The 21,506-nt window shown below is 35.1% G+C and overlaps 1 protein-coding gene across 5 annotated transcripts in view; it reads right to left on the reverse strand.

Moving 5' to 3' along the window:
- Sugct (succinyl-CoA:glutarate-CoA transferase) overlaps positions 1-21,506 on the reverse strand; it is a 693,160-nt gene that overhangs the window by 398,316 nt on the left and 273,338 nt on the right. For all 5 annotated transcript variants that reach the window (XM_013521156.1, XM_005397726.2, XM_013521159.1 and 2 more), the window contains one exon: positions 5,883-5,954. In XM_013521156.1, coding sequence (XP_013376610.1) covers positions 5,883-5,954 — 72 coding nt within the window. The remainder of the gene's footprint in view (positions 1-5,882; positions 5,955-21,506) is intronic.

Consider the following 21,506-nt stretch of genomic DNA (forward strand, 5'->3'; position numbering starts at 1 on the left):
ACTGAAATAAAAGGACACTTTATATACAGGAAGGCATAGAAACAGAGTATCAGTTATAAGAACTATTGGAATCCAGCTTTTAGACATAGGGAAAAGTAAACATCCTTTATGAAATGTGGGATTTCCCAAATTCTCAGAAAACAGAGACCACTCAAACTCCCTTCTGCGAGTGCAAGTATGGGATAAATTACAAGCATTTGTTGGAAACAAGTTTTCTGAGATGACAACAATTAGTCCACATTAATATCCCCCCACTCCAGTTTTCTTGTAATTAGCATATATATCTTAGATTTGTTTTATGTCTTTTATCATCTTTTTTAGTTTACCAATATCATATTTGAAGTGAATTTACTGAATCATGGGTTGGTTTTCTTGTTCTTGTTGTTGATCATTTTGGGGTTTTTTCCTCTATCTTTTCTGACTATGTCTGTCTTTAAATTGGTGTGATTAGGCCATTCATACTTAATGTTATCTTGATATTTTTAGTTTATTATTTAATTCTATCTATATTATTCTTTATTCTTTTGTCTTCCCTCTCCTCCCTTTTGGGGTTTGTTGAAAACTTTTAGCCAGGGGTGGTGGTGCACGCCTGTAATCCCAGCACTTGGGAGGCTGAGGCAGGAGGATCGTTGTGAGTTTGAGACCAGCCTGGGCTACAAAGTGAGCTCAAGGCCAGCCTGAACTGCATAGCGAGACCCTATCTCAAAAAGACAAAAAAACAAAAATACAAAAAAAAAAAAAAAGAAAGTTTTTAGTGTTACATTTATCAATTTTTACTTTGGCTATTTTTTATAGGTAGATGGTTTGTTGGCTCTGTTAGAGATTATATAATATATATACTTTTTACAATGTACATTGAATCAATATTTTCCACTTCAAATGGAATACTGACAACACCACAGTATAGGTCCATTCTCTTACCTATTTTTTTCTGTCGACTGAAGCTATGCACACTGAAAATCCCATTAGACAATATATTACTGTTTGCCTTCATCCATCAAACATATTTCAGAATACACAAGAAAAAGACTAGTGTATTAAATCCATACACACATTGCTACTTTGGTTGCTCTTCCTTCATTCCCAATGCTCCTAGTTTCCTTCTGATCCCATTTAGCTTCTGTAAATGAAGAACTTCCTTTAATAATTCTATTACAGTAGATGAGCTGGCTTCAAATTCTCTGAGTTTTTCTATAGATGAAATTGCCTTTGTCTACCCTTCATTTCTTGAGGACATTCACATCAGGGCTGTCAGTCCTTTCTTTTCTGTCTTTTAAAAGTGCTGTGCCACTTCCTAACTCTTGATGAAAAATCTGCAGTCAATTGGTTCATTATCCCTCATAAGTAATACACAATTTTTCCCTGGGTGTTTCCAAGATTTTTTTGTTAGTCTTAAGTTTCAGCATTTAGATTTTTATATATTTGAGCATAGACTTTCTTCGGTTTATCCCACTTGGGGTTTTGCTGAAATTATTGAATCTGTGGGCTTTTGTCTTTCACTCAGTTTGGATATTCTTGGCTACTATTTCTTCAACTATTTTTCAGTATGTAATTTTTCTCTTCTCTTTCTGAGACCACAATGACATGAGTACTGGATTTTTGTTAATGTACCACAAGTCCCTGAGGATCTTGTTCTTTCCTTTTCTGTGTGTAAAACAGGGCTTTTTCTCTCTCTGTTGTCCAGACTGCTTTTTATTGATCTAGCTTTCAAGATATGGCTTAATTCCTCTGTTATCTGCACTGCACGACTGGGCACATCCTGGGAGATATTATTTTTTTTCTTGGTTATTGTATTTTTCAGTTCTAAAACTTCTATTGGGTTCCTCTTCATAATTTCTATTTCTTTGCTAAATATTTCCACTCTTCCATTTATTTCAACAGTATCTGTAATGCTTGTTAAAGCATTTTTACAATAGCAGTTTTAAAGTTTTTATGAGTTTATTCCAACATCTGTGTTGTCTTGGCCTTGGTTTTTATTAATTGTCTATTCTCGTTCAAGTTCTGGTTCTTAATATGCTGAGTAATTTTGTGTTGTATCCTGGACATTTTGAATACTGTATTAGGAGCCTCTGGATCTTGTTTAAATCCTACAGAAAATTTTTGATGTTATTGTTTTAGCAGACAGTTGGCTGATTAGATCCAACATGCAAGTTCTAACCTACCTTTCTGTGAGCTTTAGTTCTGTTGGTTTGGTTTCACCAGGTTCTGCAATGCTCTTTGAATCTGTCTGGCACGTGACTCATTTAATAGTCCTACTATAAGCTAGGCGGTTATGCACTCATTAATTCAACTCAGTTAATTTGTTAACTCAACATGTTTGGGATGCTAATTAGAATCAGATCAGGGTATGTGAAGCTTAGGCGTGAGCCCAGGAGTTCCTAAGCAACTTCAAGGACTGTTTTGCAAAGCTCTTCCCTCTCTGCAATCTCTCTAGGGCTCTCCGGTTCCTTGTGACTCCACTTTAGTTATCCCATTCTCTGGTACACTTGCAAGGATCAAGCCGACAAGGAGGAAGACAGAAAAAGGCAACAGGGATTCACTCCTTTCCTTGGGACCTCAGCTCAGCCACGAAGAAGAAATTTCCCTTCCTCAGAGCTTGGCTCCTGTTCCTGGATTGCTGCTATAGGAGCTCTTGCGGGAGGAGACACAGAAAGGAGGAAGGATGGGAAATGTAGAGTTACTATGCTCTGACGTTAGATTTCACTTTTCATGCTCCTTGTATCAGAAATTTTTAAAAAATCACTCCAGCTCAGGTCTATTGCCTGCTGTCCAACTTCCAGGTTGCTTGCTTTACTATATTCAGGTAATAGAGTAACTAAAGAGAAAAACTTGTAGGTTGAACACTGGTATACAATTACTTCCTATTCTGCTGTCCTCCCACAATTCGCCAACTGTTTACTTCTCAACATCCTCAAACAGATACCTTACGCCTAACTGCCCAAGTACTCTATGCATATCATGCTGTATGGAAGAGTTAGGGAACGGTGTGCTTACTGGGACTGCCCCAGAACCAGTCTCCCTGCCGAAATTTTGTAGAGGCTATCTATTAAGTACATGCTATGAGCCAGGACTATACTAAGTACTTCACTTATCTAACTGAATGCTTATAAAATCCCACAAGTTACATTTTAGCATAGTTCTATATTATAATCTATGTTTTACACATGAGAAAACAGATGCCTAACAAAGACTAAATACTTTGGAGGTTACCTGTCTAGAGAAAAGACTCACAGGAGACCTTAAGAATTATGCTATAATGTCCTCAGACTACCTGCTCCAAAATCAAATATATGCTTATTAAAATTGAAGCTTCCTGAACCCCACCTTAGACACAGTAAATCATATCCTTGAGAATGGGACTCCAGAAGATTCTTATGCTTTGCTAAACTTGAGAACTAATGCATACTGCCTCCAATAAAAGAAGTATTCCGTCTAAATAACTTTGAAAAGGATGTCAATATACTTCAAATAGAAATACCCATTAGTGTTGGCATCAATCAGCTTAAAATAGCTTACATATGCTCACTTTCCATACCCTTCTGTATGATGTTGAAGGACATAAAGTAGGTTTGTTATAAACCAAGGTTCACTTTATACACAGCAAGATTTTTCTGACCCAAGCCCTAAACCCAACATTCTTGCTCCTAATTCAGCCTCTGACAATGAGCACTCCCTAACAAGCCCCCTCCTCAAAATGTATTAATCAACCCCTATATCAAGTTCCACTTTGGAAAGAGAAGGAAGAAGTAAATCCCATTCATACATCACAAGCAATACTGGTACACTTCTTCTCAGGAGGTAGAGCTCTCTCTTCTTTCCTAATGGATCTTATTTGCAAAAGAACAACTTTGACAGATCCATGATAAAAAAAAAAAAAATATTGAAGACCACACCTTCTAAAAAGCCAGTTTGAATAATGAGCCCATCATTAGCAAATAAATTTAAATGAAAAACACAAGAAATAGTTCTCTATATGTGACTGGGAGGGAAACAGAACTTTGTATCAGAATAGGGAAACAAATGATTTCTTTCCTAGGTGAGAAGGATTTTAGTAAGGATATAATCATGAGCATTGAAAAGACCAATCAGATTGCGGCATTCACTCAGGATGCCTGGGAAATGATGTTCATGACACTCAAACCTTGTACACATAAAACTTTTCTTCTGAGCATCTCAAAGAGTTTTATAGACGTTGCCTTAGTGGCTCAGAATGGGGATTATCATTCCTAACTCACATATGGGAAAATCAAGGTCCCATTTGCCATTCTGCAAGGCATTCTGTTAGTCTCCCTAAAAGAATATGTGTAAGAATACACCATAGCAATAAGTGGTAGTTTAGTACTAAAACTTATGGCAAATATTCTACTTTGAAATAGAAATCCTTTTCAAAATGTGTTCTTAAGGATATTTATGAAGAAGTTCAAAAGTTTCAAATTGATTGGCAGTAATGAATCAAAACTAAAAAGAGTTCAGTACAGTTATTTTCAATAGTGAAGAACATGTCAACCAGTAATCCCTACCCCCACTTTTTTTTTTTTCTTTTCTAGAGAGAGAAAACTCCAAAACATATGGTCCAGGAAGAAAATCTGTACTCGTTTAGAGCAATGAACTGGCTTTTACATCTCTGCAGTTAGAGTACGCAAATGACTTCACAGGCAACGGCTTCCGTATGTTTCATATTTTTAACTTTGACCGTTCATAATAAAGATTCTTTGATCCCAGATCAAATGTTTGAATCAATTTTCTCTACACTTACTGAGTCACTGTTATAAAAGCTCGCCTCCTCCCCACCTCAGACGGGCCAGCCCTTCCTGTACAGGCACTATCTCCATTTGTCACCTTCTCTGTGCTCCTTTCCACCCTTTTGCTGTGGGTTTTAGCTCTGCTCGTTAACCTCTCCTACAAAGGAGGTACAGTAATAAATAATTTTTCTACATAGTGAGTTAACAACAATAATAAGATCCTCCTATGAAATTCACAGGAATCTTTAATAAAACTGAAAACTCATGTACACATGGTTAATAAAATCCTCTCCCAATTTTAAAAAAAAAAAAATCCTCGTAGGTGAAGCAATTGTCGACACATGGGAAAAAATAAATATAAAAATTAAATATATTTTTCAAAACTAGGTTATATTTCTGGGACTAAAACTGGGAAAAGTAAGCTGATATCTAAGGTCTAAATAAAAATAAAAGCATAGATAAGTAATAAAAATGTATGTCTAGGCAATGATAAAAATTTTAAAAATTTGTAACATAAACTATTTTAAATGATTCCAAGGTCTTTTTTTAAAGGTCTTGTTGAGAAGCAACCATTTTCCATATACCCTTAATTGTGAAACTCTTTCAACATAAATTTTGTGGAAACATACTCAGTAAACAAAGGCTAACTTGAGAAAACAAAGCCTTAATTTTTCTACCATTAAATAAAATCAATTCAGGAGCAGCTCGAGTTTATTTGGGCCTATATAAACCTACTATGGATAAAGAGGGGTAGGAGGAAAGCTGGAAGGAAGAAAGTGGGGGACGGAGGGAGGGAGAAAGAAAAAGAGAAAGGAATAAGGAAAATACCACTGTTAAAAAATCCCTTTAAAATTAATTTTACCTTCTTTCCCTTTGTGTTTTGTTTAATAGACAGGTCAAGTTTGATAAAAATTTAAGCTATTATAATTCCTCATTAAAATACAACTAGATAACATATAATGAATGCTAATTTAAATCCAGTCCTTACCATTCATAAGTTAAAAATGGCATACCTTAAGCACTAACACAGAGGCTCCCATGTCAGCAGCATTGTGATAGGCAAAACTAAACTGTCCCTAACTTTCTCCATATTGAATCATTGTGTATATCATCCATTCTCCTTGGGGAATTATGGATTACCTTACACACAGTCACAAACTGTTTGTTATTTCCTGCTCCAACCACAAGATAGCCATCCTTGGTTTTAAAAGCCTAAAAAAAAAAAAGAAAAAATACACATGTAAATAAATTTTATATGTTGAAGAGATCACAAAGAAGTTGGCTTTCATTTTTAAGACATCTACGCAGAAAGCTTGTTTTAAAGAAATGTTGTTAATGAATTTTTTTTTTTTTTGAGACAGGGTCTTGCTATGCAGTTCAGGCCTGCCTTGAGCTCACTTTGTAGCCCAGGCTGGTCTCAAACTTGCAACCATCTCCTGCCTCAGCCTCCTGAGTGCTGGGGTTACAGGTGTGCACCACCATGCCTGGCGGTTAATTAATTTAATAGTAAAACATTAGTATTTTTTTCTGATATATCTGTATAGTATTTTTTTAACAGGATTTTCAAATCCTGTTACTTCCTAATTCTTATACTAACTTAGAAAAAAGGTTGAAAAAATTAAAAGAAATACTACTTATTTTAACTCATAATGCTAAACTTTGTATTCGATATAGTATGAATTAACACAGAATTTTTCAACTTTTTCTCTCTTTGTAGGGAAAAAAACACTATTTGTTACAAAGTGTAAGAATAGACAGAAACAAGCAAGGATGAAAGAAAGGAGGGAAGTAAGGAAAGAAGAAGGAAGAAAAGAAGAAAGGGTAAGTGAGATATTGGAGCTACATTTCTTTCTGAGGATCCCATATGTGAACTTCTGGACCTCGTGTGCTTCATGTACATGAAAATGGCTGCTTCCTTTTGGAGACAAGTTCATCCAGACAGCAGTACCCTGTAAGTGGCTGGTGTCTCCACCATCCACAGCCTTAGGCCACTTGATTTCTTTTGTACATTCCCCTCTTCATATATGATCACAGTGAAGTTGGAGGAACTAAATATTGTTCTCAAACAGCCTCATTCCTACTTTCCCAAAGTAAATCAGTTCTTTGAATTTCCTTTCTTTCTATGCATAACTCGCTTTGCATCTCCACCTTTTTCTTTACTTGCCCTTTCCTCTGAGAAGGCTGACTTCTGTCTGCCATGGCAGGGGTAACTCCTGTGCTGATGATTTTGGTGCTACCTCTGCCCACATCCTCCTGAATCTGTCTGATCATTTATAGCCTCTTAATTGCACCAATTCCATCCCTTCTGCTGATATGTATGCTCAAGCCTTTACTGAAAATATCATTAACAGCAACAAGACAAAATTTCTATCAAATTTTTGTCACCATTTTCAAGCTTTCTTGAATTTTTCTTCCTTTCCTCTACCACTTATTGACATAAAACTGCCACCTACCCACACTCACTCAGGAGCACCACATTGCAATGCCCTTTATCTCTAGGAGGTTTTCCCTAGGATTGTACTGAAGGTGAACTTGCTTTGACTCCTCTGTATTAACTGCTACAATTAACCATCCCTCTTTCAGGATACCATTGTATCTCCAGGCTCTGCTCCAATTTATCTCTCTGACCTGTTCTCCATATGCCCCTTCTGCCAGGTTTCCTTCTCCTCAGCCACAGCATTCCATAAGCATCTGTCTTTGGTCTTTTCACTTCACTTGTTTGCTATGGTATTACTGGCCTCATGTGGCTCTTCAATTTACATGAAATAAAATCAAATTAGCCAATCACAAAAAGGCCACATATTGTAATTCTGTTCATATGAAAAATCTAAAATAGGTAAATCAGTGGAAACAGGAAAAAAAAAAAAAAAGCTAAAGCCTGCATAGGAATGGAGAAGTTGGGGGAATCGGGTGTGAGTGCTAATGAGTACCAGGTTTCTTGTTAGTGTCATAAAAATGTTCAAAAATTTATTGTGGTGATGGCTGCAAAACCCCATACATGAAAAATCATTGTATTATACCTTTTAAATGGTGAAATTATATGGCATTTGAATTCTGTCTCAATAAAGTTATTTTTAAAATTAGCTTACTTTATATCCATAGTCACATAGCTAAATGTTAGGCATTCAATAGCAACATGTGACTGGCAGCTACTGTATTAGACAGCATGGATACAGGACATTCATCTCATCATAGAAAGTTCTTCTGTACAGTGCTGGGAGTCAGTATTTATTCTGTCTCCTAGGATTTCTACCAGGTCTAACATGATATTTGAAAAACATTAGGCAATTAATAAATGATAGATAGATGCTAAGCAATCTGTCAAATGATCACTTCTTGATAACAGAATTGTGGCTAAAATGATCTCATGTAAAGACTGTAACAAAGTTTTGTTTGATTCTCCTTGCTGCTTGGTTTGGTAAGGAATGCTATTAAGAGAAGGTCATGTGAACTATTTTAAGCTTTTACCTTTGTTCATAGGGGCAAAAACAAAGATAATGTGATAAACAAATGAATCCAGGTTTCTTAAACTACAGGAAGGGAATCTGCAACAGAACTGTAGGTGAGTTAAAAATGATTTTGAGCTGAGGTGTCTCAATGAGCAATTGATAACTAGGAAGTTACATGGATGCTTTGTTTGCTTTTTATGGGGAGGAGTGGAGATAGAGAAGTAAATGTGAAGTAACCATACAAGTTAGCAAGCATAATGCAAAGCAATATCTTTAAAATTTTAGATCAATGATATGTTTAAACGTAGTGCTTTGTAGATGGCTTATTTCCTACTAATAAATGATAAATATCTGTTTATTCCTTTAGACTCCACGTTATCATAAAACATACCTTGACCAATATAACTATTTAAAATTTAATGCAGAGGTAATTAATTAATGATCACTGATCAGAAAGTAAAGAGTTGACAGCAGGTGAGCCACCAGAATAGAATCAGACTAAAGATCATCACAGAGATTTTATAAAGATTAAGATAAGAAGGTGAGTTTTTGTAATAAACATATCTTTAACATGAATGTTTTAAAAAATAATACCTTACTGCTATAGAAAATTGAGCAAGTACAGAAAAATACAAGGGAAAAAGAAATTCAAGGTATTTACCCATGATATCATCACACAGAAGAACAGCTTTGTCAGTTACTTCTTTCTACTTTATGTTCATTTTTGCATACTGCACTAATTATTTATCTCTACTTTATCTTACTGTACATAAATTTCTAGTCTCCTTTTTAACAACATTGTCATGCATATTTGGATATAATTATTTTAATGACCTAAAATATGTTCGCACATTCTCAGCTTGTTTAAAATGGGGCGTATTTTTGTGTCATTTTGTTTTGTTTCAGTTAAGCCCTACATGACATGACTAAAATCACAAATAAGAAGTTATTTAATTTCACAGTAAAATTCTGAAACAAAATGCCAAATCTAATTAAGATCCTTTAAAACCCATTTTTATAAAATTATATAATAAAAATATAATACAAAAATGATTCCCAGGTTGGCCATTTAGTTAACTTGTGTGGTATCAGGCAAGTTACTTACTTTTAGAGCCTCAACTTTCACTTTTATAAAATAGGAATGATGAGTACTTACTTTTAGAATGATTGATGACTAAATTTACTAAAATACATTTATTTACATGTTTGGCAAATACTTATTAACATCACTTACTATGTACCAGATCTTGGGTACAATGGGCAGAAAATGACAAGCTAAATAGCTATCCTTCACATAAGATTTGTATTCTAACAAAGTGGCAGACATTAATCAAACACTCACACAAAAAAATTACAAACAGTAACAGGTGCTAGAAAGAAAAAGTATATAATTCACAATGAAATCTTATAATATATGGGCCTAATAATGTCTTTGTAGAGGGCTGAGAAATCAGAAAAGATAACATAGAAAAGGGATCTCTGAGCTGAGATCTAATAATTCATAGGCATTATCTGGATGAAGACTTGGTGGAAGCAAGTCATTACTGGAGAGGAACTTCATGCACAAAGGACTTGTGGTGAGAAGAAGCAATAAACAATAAGCGAATAAGAGAAATAACAGCATAATAGAGGGGGCAGAAGTAGCCAGGGACCCAGAAGTCAAAGGCTATATGAAATATGTTATCCGTGATAAAGCTAATGGGAAGTCAGTAAAAGGACTTAAATGATCACGTTTGCATTTGAGAAAGACTCTCTGGTTGTATTGTAACTGATTGGAGGATAAGATTAGAAGTGATAAAACCAAGTAAGAGGCCACTGTGGTGATCATGGAAAAAGATGATGTTGTCTTACATTCAAACCCATGATGACTGAGATGGAAGTAAATAGATTCAATAAACATTTAAGTGGCCAAATCTACTAGAGCTGGTAATGATTGAGTATGATGATTGAGAGTTGAAGACTAAAATAGAGGAAAGTGCCATAAACAATATATAGATCTCTAGGATGCTTCAAAACATTCCAGTGGAAATTTCACACAAGTAATACTTGTGGCCAGATGAAAGTCTGAACTGTAGATAAAAACATGGTATCCATTTGCTGAAGAGACTAAAGAATACCAACAAAATGGATCTTTGATTATGTCAGCAAGAGCTGTTGTAGTGCCATGCCAACAGAATGTAGATTGGAGGGATAAAGGACTAACTAACAGTTAAGCAAACAGAGAACATGAAAAGGTCCATCTGAGAAGTCTGGTCATAAAGGGAAGGAATAAGCAAGGACTGAGAACAGCATAGCATAGATGTGGAGGTGGGTCCCTGTGGGTTGAGTGGTGGAAAGTTAAGGTAGTTGATGCTTCTATTTTTTTATTAAATAACAAGTAAGGTCATCAACTGAGGGAAGTTAGAAAGAGAGGAGGCTGGAAGACTAAAGAGAGCCTAACATATTGCTAAAGACAGTGGAGAGCAGACCACAGAACACAATCAGAATACTGATACACTGGGAGACCAGTTGTCTACTTCAGATACAAGAGCACTAACTCCAAGCCTTCCTGGGGCTACGTGCTTTTTAACAAGACTTTCTTCCACAAAAGGTAACCACTGCTAAAGAACTTTATCACCCACTGGAAAAAGACATTCCATGAAGTTTAACTCACTGCCATGAGAATGTTTTCTGGAATGTCAAGCAGTTGACTTCTGGGTCTGAGCTGGTACATTGTGACAAATATAGAGCACTATTTCCTACCACTAACAGTTCAGTTCACCTTATGGTGCTGGAGCAGGGCTGAGCCAGATGGCAATGAGGGACAGGCTGCTTACAAATCAAGAATAGTGTCATCGATGGGATGGAACAAGACAAGAAATAGTAAACGAACCCAGAAGTCTCCAATTTTACCTACTACAAATTTTGCTTGTCCATACACTTTTTCAAATGGAATAAATAATTTTGAGAACTCATTGCTAAAACCTAAGCCCTTATCTTGAATTAGATATTTCTACAGTAGCCTTGAAAGCAATATTATATACTGATTTTCTACTCCATATTTAGGATAGGATTTGTCAATTCCTTTTTTTTTTCTTTTGCCGTGCCAGGAATTGAACCCAAGGCCTTGAGGAAGCTAAGCATATGCCATCTGGCTGAGTTACACCTCCAAACCTGGATTTACAAATTCTATAGGAAATTTGAGTATTGAGATATTTTTGAGATTCTTCAAGCCAATTAAATGTTATGTCAAATCAAACAAATCTAGGATGTTTTAATCACTCTGTTTCTTGCATAGATATAGAGGTAATGGCAATGAGAGAAAAGAAACTGTATTAAATTTTTCATATTATTCACAAGTTGCCAATGGATATATTTCCTTATAAGGAAAGCCCACTAATATTCAAAAAGGCCATCATCATGTATTTGGACATGATGTAAAATGGCACATGGAGTTTTATTCCTGAGAAGTATAGGCCAGAAACTGGTGTTGATGATCCTGAGATGACTGTATAATAATAAATCATGAGGCAGATTATTTGGAATAGCCTACCAGAAACACTACCCTCTAATGGCAATTAACCAAAATATACGTGACATGAGTCAATATTGCTTTTTCAGAAACACTCCAAGATAAAAATTCCTTGATTATATAAACTTTTCTTTAAGTAATCTATGCTGTGTCTCAAACATAGTACAACACAGTTCCATATCAGCATGTATCACACCTGAAAATATCATTCATGACTTTGAACCTACATTTAACTCAGACTACAGAAAAACAAATAGATCTGAAGTTTAGCCAAGTTCTACTATATTTCACTATATTCAAACAAAGAATCAGCTACACAACTACTTTAACTATAGTTAGAGGGAAAAGATGCTCAAGCGGTTTTTTGAATGCATTGCCACTAAGCTTTTCCAAGCATGTCTAGGACATACACAGAAAAAGAGGGACTAAAAGAGGCCCTGAATTAGCCCTGCACACTACACCTGGTGAGGCACTGTAGTGCAGGCCCAGCTCACAGCAGAATTTTAGACTAGAGTATAGAAAATTTAAATAAGCATGGTTCAGCAAAGTGGTCAACAAGACAAAGTATGAGTCTGGGGAGGCAGTGAATAATAAATTTGTTAGAATAATTTTTAAGTTTTATATTAGTGAATGTTTGTGATACATAATAAACACATTCATTGTGAGGAATAGGTGTATATGCATGACACATCTTAATTTTTGTTCTTGCCCTTCCTCACCCTTCCTCCTGCCTCCTCCTCACCCCAGAAGCCCTTCCCATAGAATAATTCTTGAAAGTCCTAGAGTAGACAGTTGGCCCATGAAATGTATAGTCAGTGGCTGCCGGCTCTTAAAAGTGGTTCCAAATTCTCATATGGTCAGTTGTGATAGCAAGGAAAAGCCTGGAAGGACAGGAACCAGGCAGTCAACTCAATAAGAAACTCAGAGAAAATAGGCAAAAGTAGAAGCCTCAGCCTTTTTACAAAGTTATATGAAACAAGTTAGGTGATATGTAATGAATACAGGCATCTGGATAGCAGGTCAAAGCAACTTAACATGCAATGTTAGCCAACCATAGATGTACAGTACCAGCACCTAAGACAATATCTGGTATACAATAAAAGTTTGGCACATTTGTTAAACCAGTGTGGATGTGTGAATGCAACCTAAGCAATTCAAGAAATAATAGACTCTATATGAAGGGCTTGATGGCAAAACTGGGGAGGATGAAATTCACTAGAAGAGGAAGGATAAGCGGCTCCAGGATGAGGACCAACTGAGAATGGCAAACACACTAAGCACTAATTGTCATGATAAACTTCTTTCCTCACAAATGATTATCCAAGCTGAGGAGTGAAGATATCTTAAATGGACACAGTGAATACGTTTCCATTAGGATTTCCAGGTATTCTTAGTTGAACAAGATGGCTTCACTCTCTTTTATTAGGTATTTATTTCTTTTTACCATGACCAAAAGGTAGCCTTGAAGCATATAGGTCCAGAATCAATGCTGCTTCTAGAATTACCTACTGCTGATTGGGGAATTGAGACCATTCACATTGAGAGCTCTTATTGAAAGGTATTGACTTATTCCTGTCATTGCATTATTTTCCTGTTGCTGATTTCTTAATATTTTTTCTATTTTGCTGAGTTGCTCATCCCATAAGGTATAGTCAAACTTTTTTACTTATTGGCATTGTTGACTTCCTTGTCTCTCTTTCTATGATATCCTTTAGAATTGTTTGTCATGTTGGTTTTGTGGCCAAGAGTTTCTTGGGGTGCTCTTTGTTATGGAAATACCTTATTTCCCCATCAATTTTAAAGGAAAGTTTTGCAGGATACGTAAGTCAGGGTTGGACGTTATTATCTTTAAATACTTGAAATACTTCAAGCCCCTGGCTAAAGGTTTGTATAGAGAAGTCTGCTGTGATTATAATGATTTATCTCTATATGTGATTTGTTAACTTTCTCTGACTTTAAAGATTTTGTCCCTGTAATAGACTTCTGGAACTTTGAGTATAACGTGACACAGAGAGATTCTCTTGTGACCATGATGATTTGGCATTCTAAATGATCCCACTTAATCTGTAAGTTTAAGTTTTCTGCCATTATTTCTATGAATAGGATTTTTATGCCATCTGTGTTGTCTTCTGATTTTTTTCACTTATTTCAATTATTCTTAGATTAGTCTCCTTTGCATTATCTAGCAGTTGTTGCATCTATTTTTTCATTTTCTCCTGTTGGTTTTAAGGTATCACTGAGTAGCTGACCTTTGAAGGTATCATTATTTTCTAGTTCTAAAATTCTGTCATAAAGATATTTAAATAAATAAATAAATAAAGATATTTAAATGACCATGAGGATATCAAAGAAAAAACTTTTAAATGTTAAAAAAATCAGGCAAAAAAAAATAAGGACAGATTGCTTGTTACAAATGTCAGCTACATTGGTAACAGATACCTCAGTAGAGATTAAAGCAGTCAAATGAGAATGTTGAGATAACATAACTGTCAGTGAAGAATTTCATACCTAACTAAAATATTCTTAAGAACATTCCTGAAGTGGTCATTGACAGACTAACAAAAATCTGACAATTTATCACCACAAGTTTGCCAAATCCACTTCTAAACCTTATACTTTAAAAATTGCAAATGGGAGGGTGATCAAGAGATGGAAGGAGAATGGAGCTTAAAAATTCATGTATCAGCTCCCCACAATGAAGTAATCATTGTGTAATACAAACATGAACCAGTAAATATTTTTAAATATAAAGAGGAAATTGAACCTAGAAGGATTCAGATGGAAAAGGAAATGGTGATAATAAACAAAAAGGTGAATCTAAGAAAACATAGATGTATGGAATTATTATAATATCCATAGCAAAAACAGGGTTGAATCATTAAGATTTCTTTTCAAGAAAGAATCTAATGCAAGGTGATTTTAGTAAGACAGTGAGTATGATCCCTCATACTCTCCTACCCTGTGATAGATTCACTGATAAAACATTTAAGAGGCTCATGTACTGCATGTAAGCACAAAAACAGCCCTGTTGAAGCCTATAAAGAAATCTGTGGCACTGATTCACTGTAGTCTCTCCTCCCACTTCAGCAAAGCACGATTGGAAGATATTTACCAGTGAACAACTTCTTGAGGTGGCAAAAAGAACACAAGCATATATCCAACGGTTCTGGCTTTTCAGAAAGCTGACTGAGGGTCTGATTTCTATCTTACCTAAACCTGAGTGCTGACAGGAATAAGTACCAGCTTTAGGGTTACTGAGAACAAAGGCAAAGGTTTGAACTGTACTCTCTGTATGGCTCAGTGCAGAAAAAGGGAGGAAATCTTCAATTTTTAGCATATACCTAGGGAAGGAGAGTTAGAGTGTACATCCAATGTATGTACCTTCTATTCAGAGGAGTGCCCAAAACATTGAGCTCTGTCCCACCCAGTTTAGAGAATTGATAGAATCTGGCACAGTGGAGAAACCTGGGGTTCAACAACAACAACAAAAAAAAAGCTCAGGAAGCTTTCATATCTCCACAGAAGCTAGAGTAAGTACCGTAAGCAAATACCAAATACAGACAAAGTAAGAGATTATAAACCCCTGAAAAGAAGAACAAGCCTGCCGGACATGGTGATATACACCTGTGATCCCACTACTTGGAAAGTTAAGGCAGGAGGATTGCTGTGAGTCTGAGGCTTGCCTGGGCTAAAATAGTGAATTCAAGGCCAGGCTGAACTACATAGTGAGAACCTGTTTCAAACAAAACCAAACAAAACAAAAATGACAAAAACACATCTCTGTAACTGAAAATTTACATATATAAATCTGGAGATATAAAACTACATAAGAAGGTTTAAAGAACCCCATATCCACTAATCAGTCCTAATTAAAGACAGTACATGAAGACTAGGAAAATTAGCTACTATTTCAAATGTATGGAACTCAACAGAAATTATAAGACAAACAGGAAAATATGGCTAAAAGGAAAACATAAACTTCAAAACCCAAACTTAAATAAACATAGTTTATTAATTACCTTACAGATCAAAGTGCTCATCATAAAGATATTTAATAACCTCAGGAAAATGTTGCATACAAAAGTTAAAATATCAACACAGAAATAAAATCTAAAAAAGAACAAAACCAAAATTTTGAAGACAAACAATACAATAACTGAATAGAAAAATGCACTAGCAGGACTCATTACCAGATTCAATCAACTAAAAGAAAGAACCAACAAAGTCAACCACAGCGCACTGGAAATTATCCAAAAGACAGAAAGAGAGAGAGAGAGAGAGAGAGAGAGAGAGAGAGAGAGAGAAGTAGAGTAAAGAATTGATGACTTCCAAAATTGAAATGGACCAATATATACATTATGGAAATTCAGAAATAAAAAGACATAAAGGGCAGACTGCTTAAAATAATAGCCCAAAACTTCCCAAGTCCAGGAAAAGAAATGGATGTTCAGATTCATTAAGGAAAAAGGATACTAACTATAAGAAATATAAATAAGTCCACTTTGAGTTATATTATAATCCAACTGTCAAAATTTGAAGATAGAGAGCTCTGAAAGCAACAAGTTAACCAGTGAGTCATCATCTACAAGGAAGCTCCCATAAGACTGTCAGTGGGTTTTTCAGCAGTAATATTGCTGATCAGAAGGGAATAGAAATATATATTATAATTTTAAAAAATATACAGACAGGTAGATGCATAAATACAGATATATATTCCAGTACAAGTACACTTTTAGGTGTGTGTGATACATAATGAATACATTCTTCTAGAGGAATTGGTACATGTATTTATCACATCTTAATTGTTTTTACTTCCCCTTCCCATCTCCTCCCTCTTCCTTCACACATCTCTAGATTCCCTTGCCATTTACAAAAATTCTACCTCCCTATATCTTCTTATCCACTTTTTATTTTACTCTTTTGATTACTGATACTGTGAGTTTCTCATATAAGAGAAACTATGCAGTATTTAAGGTTGTGTATCTAGTTTATTGCACTTAACATTAGGTCTCAAGGTAGATCCATTCTTTTACAAATGACTCAAATTTAACCTTCTTTATAGCTGACTAGTACCATATACTGAAAGTGTGGATAGAAAGAAATACCAACCTAGAAAATACTATCTGGCAAAACTGTTGCTTAGAAACACAAAGTATACAAAGGAAACTTCCTCAATATAATAAATTCCATTTATGATAAACCTTAGCTAACATTATAATCAGTAGGTAGTAACTAATTATAAACTGCAAGTTTTTTCAGTAATATCCTATACAAGGCAAGAATGTCCACTCTTAACACTTCTTTTCAACATAGTACTGAAAGTACTAACAAAAGCAATTAAACAATAAAAGATATCCAAATCGGAGAGAAAATAAAATTGTTCGAAATTGACATTATCTAAAACTCTCTAAATTGAAAGTGAAGAAATACTCCCAAAGTCATTGCTGGAAGCAAGAATCACCTTTACACCAAAACCAGAGAACAATCCAACCCCAAAAGAGAAATACATACCAATCTCCCTCATGAGTACAGACACAAAAATCCTCAGTAAGATACTGGCAAAGAATGTAGAAAATCATGAAGAAGATTATTCACCATAACCAAGTAGGGTTCACCACAGGTATGCAGGTCAATAAATGTAATACACCATATCAACAAAATCAAGGACAAAAATCACATGAGCATCTCAGTGCAGGCAGAAAGGCATTTGTCAAAGTCCAACCCATTCATGATAAGAATCCTATGGAAAATTGGAATAGATGGTCCTTATCTCAATCTGATAAAAGCCATTTATGATAAACTAATGGCTAACATCATACTAAATAGAAAAAAACTAAAAGATTTCCCTCTAAACTCAGGAACATAAGGGTGGCTATCACCACTCCAGTTGGATATAGTTTGGGAAACATTAGCTAGAGCAATCAGAAAAGAGAAATAAAAGGAATAAAGCAAAGGAAGTCAGAAGTTAGATTATCATTATTTGCAGATGACATGATACATAGATCTATACATAGAAGATCTTAAAAACTCCACCAAAAGTTATTAAACCTAGAACTTTTTCTATGGTTCTAGGTATAATAACCAAATTCAGTCACATAGTCAACACTCAAAAATCAACAGCATTCCTGTACACAAAGGAAAAACTCACTCAGAGAGAAATTAGTGAAACAATCACTATCACAATGAAATAAAAAAAAATTCTTAGGAATCAATCTAACATAGGAAATGAAAGATCTCTACACTGAAAACTGCAATACTCTAAAAAAGAAGATCAGGGGGCTGGGGATTTAGCTCAGCGGCAAAAGCGCCTGCCTGGCAAGCGCAAGGTCGTGAGTTCGGTTCCCGGTATCGGAGAAAAACCAAAAAAAAAAAAAAAAAAAAAGAAGATCAAAGAGCATATTAGAAAATGAAAGATACCCCTTGCTATTGGGAAGAACCAACATAGTGAAGATGACCCTACTTCCAAAACTGTTACACAGATTTAATGCAATCCCAATCAAAATGCCATTAGTATATCTCACACAACTAGAGAAAACACTCCTAAAAGTCATTTAGAATCAGAAGAGACATAGAAGAGCAATACAATTCTAGGCAACAAAGCCAAGGCAGTGGGCATTGCAATCCCTGACTTGAAATTATACTACAGAGCTACTGTGATAAAAACACCATGACACTGGCAAAAAGAAAAGAGGGAAAACAAGAAAGACTTAAAGATCAGTGGAACAGATTAGAAGATGCAGAAACAAATCCAAACACACTCAGGCACCTTACCTTTGACAAAGGGGTGAAACACTTTCACTGGAAGGAAGACAGTATCTTTAATAAACGGTGCTGGAAAAACTAGTATTCCACATGCCAGAGACTAAAACTAAATCCATGTTTATCACCATGCACTAAAATAAAATAAAAACAGATCAAAGATCTAAATAGTAAAAACTAAAACTGGAAGAGAAAATAGACAGAGCTCTTGAAGACATAGGTGTAGGCAAAGACTCTATGAACAAAGCCCTGACTGAATTGGAAATACTACAAAAAAATTAAGAACTGGGATGTCATCTTATTAAAAAGCTTTTGCACAGCACAAGAAATCACCAATAGGATGAAAAGACAATACAGAAGGTGGGAAAAAATTTATGCTAGTTGTTCCTCAAAAAAAGAGCTAATATCTAGAATATATAAAGAATTGAAAAAATTAGACCACTCAAATTTAAAAAATAAATCCAATTAAGCATTGACTGTTCCTTTCAATAAACCAATAGACACTAGCAATACATTTATCTCAGCTATCCTTGTACATACATATATTTTTCTGGTTTTTCTTTAATTTTAAAGAGAAAAATATCAAAACAAAATAACAAAAACAAACACATAAGCAAAACAACATAAAAACAATAAAAATGATACAGAATTTCAAAACAAGGAGATAGGAAATCAATAAGGGTTGTTATCCTACACACCACTATACTCAAAGTAGTTATTCAGACAACCAGACACAGGCATGAAAGATTGATTAAACAATTACACATTAACTGTTCCTTTCAATAAAGCAATATAAATTTATAGTACAATCGTCTTAGCTATCTTGTGGACATTTTGTTTGTTTGTTTGTTTGTTTAAAGATTCATCCATTCCTCAGTTTATGGACATTTGGGTTGCTTCCAAGATTTAGCTATTACAAATTGCACTGCTATAAACATGGGTACACATATACCACTGTGGTGTGATGTTTTCAGTTCCTCTGGAAAAATACCCAGGAGGGAAATAGTTGGGTTGAATAGTAATCCTAGTTTACTAAGGAATCTCCAGACTGATTTCCATAGTGGTTGCACCAGTTTAGACTCCCCCTAACGGTGGAAAAGGGTTCCTTTTTCCCCACAGCCCCTCCAGTATTTGTTATTGGTTGATTTTTTTGATGATAGCCATTCTTTCTGGGGTGAGACAGAATCTCACTGCTGTTTTAATTTGCATTTCTCAACTGACTAATGATGTTGAACATTTTTTCATACATTTATTTGCCATTTGTATTTCTTTATCTGATAAGTGTGTATTCATCTCAGATGACCATTTTTGGATTGGGTCTTTGAATTTTTGGGACCTGATTTGTTTTAAATCTTCATATGTTCTAGATAGGAGTCCTTTGTCTGAGGGACAGTTGGCTGAAACTTTTTCCCAATTCCTGGGTTTTCTTTTCACTTTGTTGGTGATTTCTGTTGACATGCAAAAAATTTCAATAAGATGAGATCCCAGTTGTTGATTCTTTGAAGTATTTCCCTTGCAGTTTGGTTTTTGTTTGTGAACCCTCTGCCAATGCCTGTGTCTTCAAGACTTCCAACTACTTTCTCTGGCAATAGATCTAGTGGTTCTGTTTTAATATTTAGATCTTTAAGGAATTTTGACTTTATTTTGGTGTATGGTGGTAGACATGGGTCTAGTTTTAGTCTTCAGCATGTGGAGAGTCCGTTTTTCCAGCACTATTTATTAAAGAGGCTATATTTCTTCCAGTGAACATGTTTGGCCCCTTTGTCAAAGAGAAGATGGTGGAGTGTGTTTGTGGTTGTGGCTACATCTTCTAGTCTGTTCCATTGATCTTCAAGTCTGTTTTTTGCCAGTACCATGCTGATTTTATTACAGTAGATTTGTAGAATAATTTCAAGTCAGGGATTTGCTTTGCCTTTATTGCCCTGGATTGTTTCTGCTATCTGGGTCTCTTCTGATTCCAGATGAATTTTAGAAGTGTTTTCTCTAGATCTGTGAGGCATACCAATGGTATTTTAGGGATTGCATTGAATCTGTACAAAAATTTGGGGAGTATGGTCATTTTGACAATGTTTATTCTTCCTACCCATGAGCAAGGAATATCTTTCCAGTTTTTGAAATCTTCTTCAATCTCTTTTTTCAGAGTACTGTAATTACACTGTTTAGATCTTTTACTTGTTTGTTAGACTGACTCCAAAGTATTTCAACTTTTTGGATGCTATTGTGAAAGGTATGGTATTCCTAATTTCTCTCTCAGTGTGTTTGTTGTTTGGGTATAGGAATACTATTGATTTATGAGTGTTGACTTTGTATCCAACTATGCTACTGAATTTGTTTATTAATTCTAGGAGTCTTTTGGTTGAATTTTGGGGGTATTCTATGTAGAGTATCATATCATCTGTGAATAATGATAATTTTGCTTCTTCCTTTCCTATCCCTTTTCCTTTGATTTTTCTTTCTGATCTAATTGCTCTGACTAATGTTTCCAGAATTATGTTGAATAGGAGTGGTAACAGTGTACATCCTTGTCTTCTTCCTGATTTTAAAGTGATGGTTTTCCATTTTTGTTCATTTAGTATGATATTGTCATAGATGGCTTTTGCCAGATTCAGGTGAAGTCCACCTATTCCAATTTTCTATAGGGTTTTTATCATGAGTAAGTGCTGGACTTTATCAAAAGCTTTTTATGCATCTATTGAGATTATTGTGTGATTCTCATCTTTGGTTCTGTCAATATGATGTATTACATTTATTGATTGGTGTATTTTTAACCATTCCTGCATTCCTGAATGAATCCCACTTGGTCATGGTGTATTATCTTCTTGATGGTTTGCTGTATCCTATTAGCTAGCATTTTTATTGACAATTTTTGCATCTATTTTCATTAGAGAAATTGGCCTATAGTTCTCTTTTTTGTTGGGTCTTTCTCTGGTTTTGGTATCAGCGTAATACTTGCCACCAGAAATGAGTTAGGGAGAATTGCTTCCTTTTCAATTTCATTGAAGAGTTTGAGGAGTGTTGGCATTAAATCTTCTCTGAATTTCTTGT

The sequence above is a fragment of the Chinchilla lanigera genome, unplaced genomic scaffold, assembly GCF_000276665.1.
Source record: "Chinchilla lanigera isolate Chin_1 unplaced genomic scaffold, ChiLan1.0 scaffold00059, whole genome shotgun sequence".
Lineage (NCBI taxonomy): Eukaryota > Metazoa > Chordata > Mammalia > Rodentia > Chinchillidae > Chinchilla > Chinchilla lanigera.